Genomic DNA, 308 nt, shown 5'->3' on the forward strand with positions numbered 1-308 from the left:
GGGGGCTCCGACTTCTCCGGGGAGAACCGTGCCTGCGAGGGTCTCCCGGCGCTGCCGTGCCCCTGCAGCCGCGTGGTCCCGGTGAGGGCAGCGCCGGACGGCTGCGGCGCCAGGTCCCGGGCCGGGCCGTTCCCCTGGGAGAGCGGGTGAAGCACCCCTTGTGCCGCTCTCCTTCCTGATCCGGTCTTCCCGGTGCAGGTGAGGCAGGGCGAGGCGCAGGTGCTGCTGCTGTCCCCCGAGGCCCTGGTTGGCGGAAGCGGATTGGGATCCGGCTGCCTGCCCTCCGCCGATCGCCTGCCGGCCGTGGG

At 74.7% G+C, this 308-nt stretch overlaps 1 protein-coding gene across 1 annotated transcript in view; it reads left to right on the top strand.

The window, feature by feature from the left end:
• Nucleotides 1-308, top strand: part of RECQL4 (RecQ like helicase 4) — a gene marked incomplete at its 3' end in the record, with an annotated part of 12,008 nt that overhangs the window by 6,308 nt on the left and 5,392 nt on the right. Inside the window, 1 exon segment of the mRNA XM_019472808.1 lies at nt 199-308. This exon segment is cut by the window's right edge and continues 44 nt beyond it. Within this exon segment, the coding sequence (XP_019328353.1) occupies nt 199-308 (110 nt within the window).

Source organism: Aptenodytes forsteri, unplaced genomic scaffold (assembly GCF_000699145.1).
Source record: "Aptenodytes forsteri isolate BGI_AS27 unplaced genomic scaffold, ASM69914v1 Scaffold341, whole genome shotgun sequence".
NCBI lineage: Eukaryota > Metazoa > Chordata > Aves > Sphenisciformes > Spheniscidae > Aptenodytes > Aptenodytes forsteri.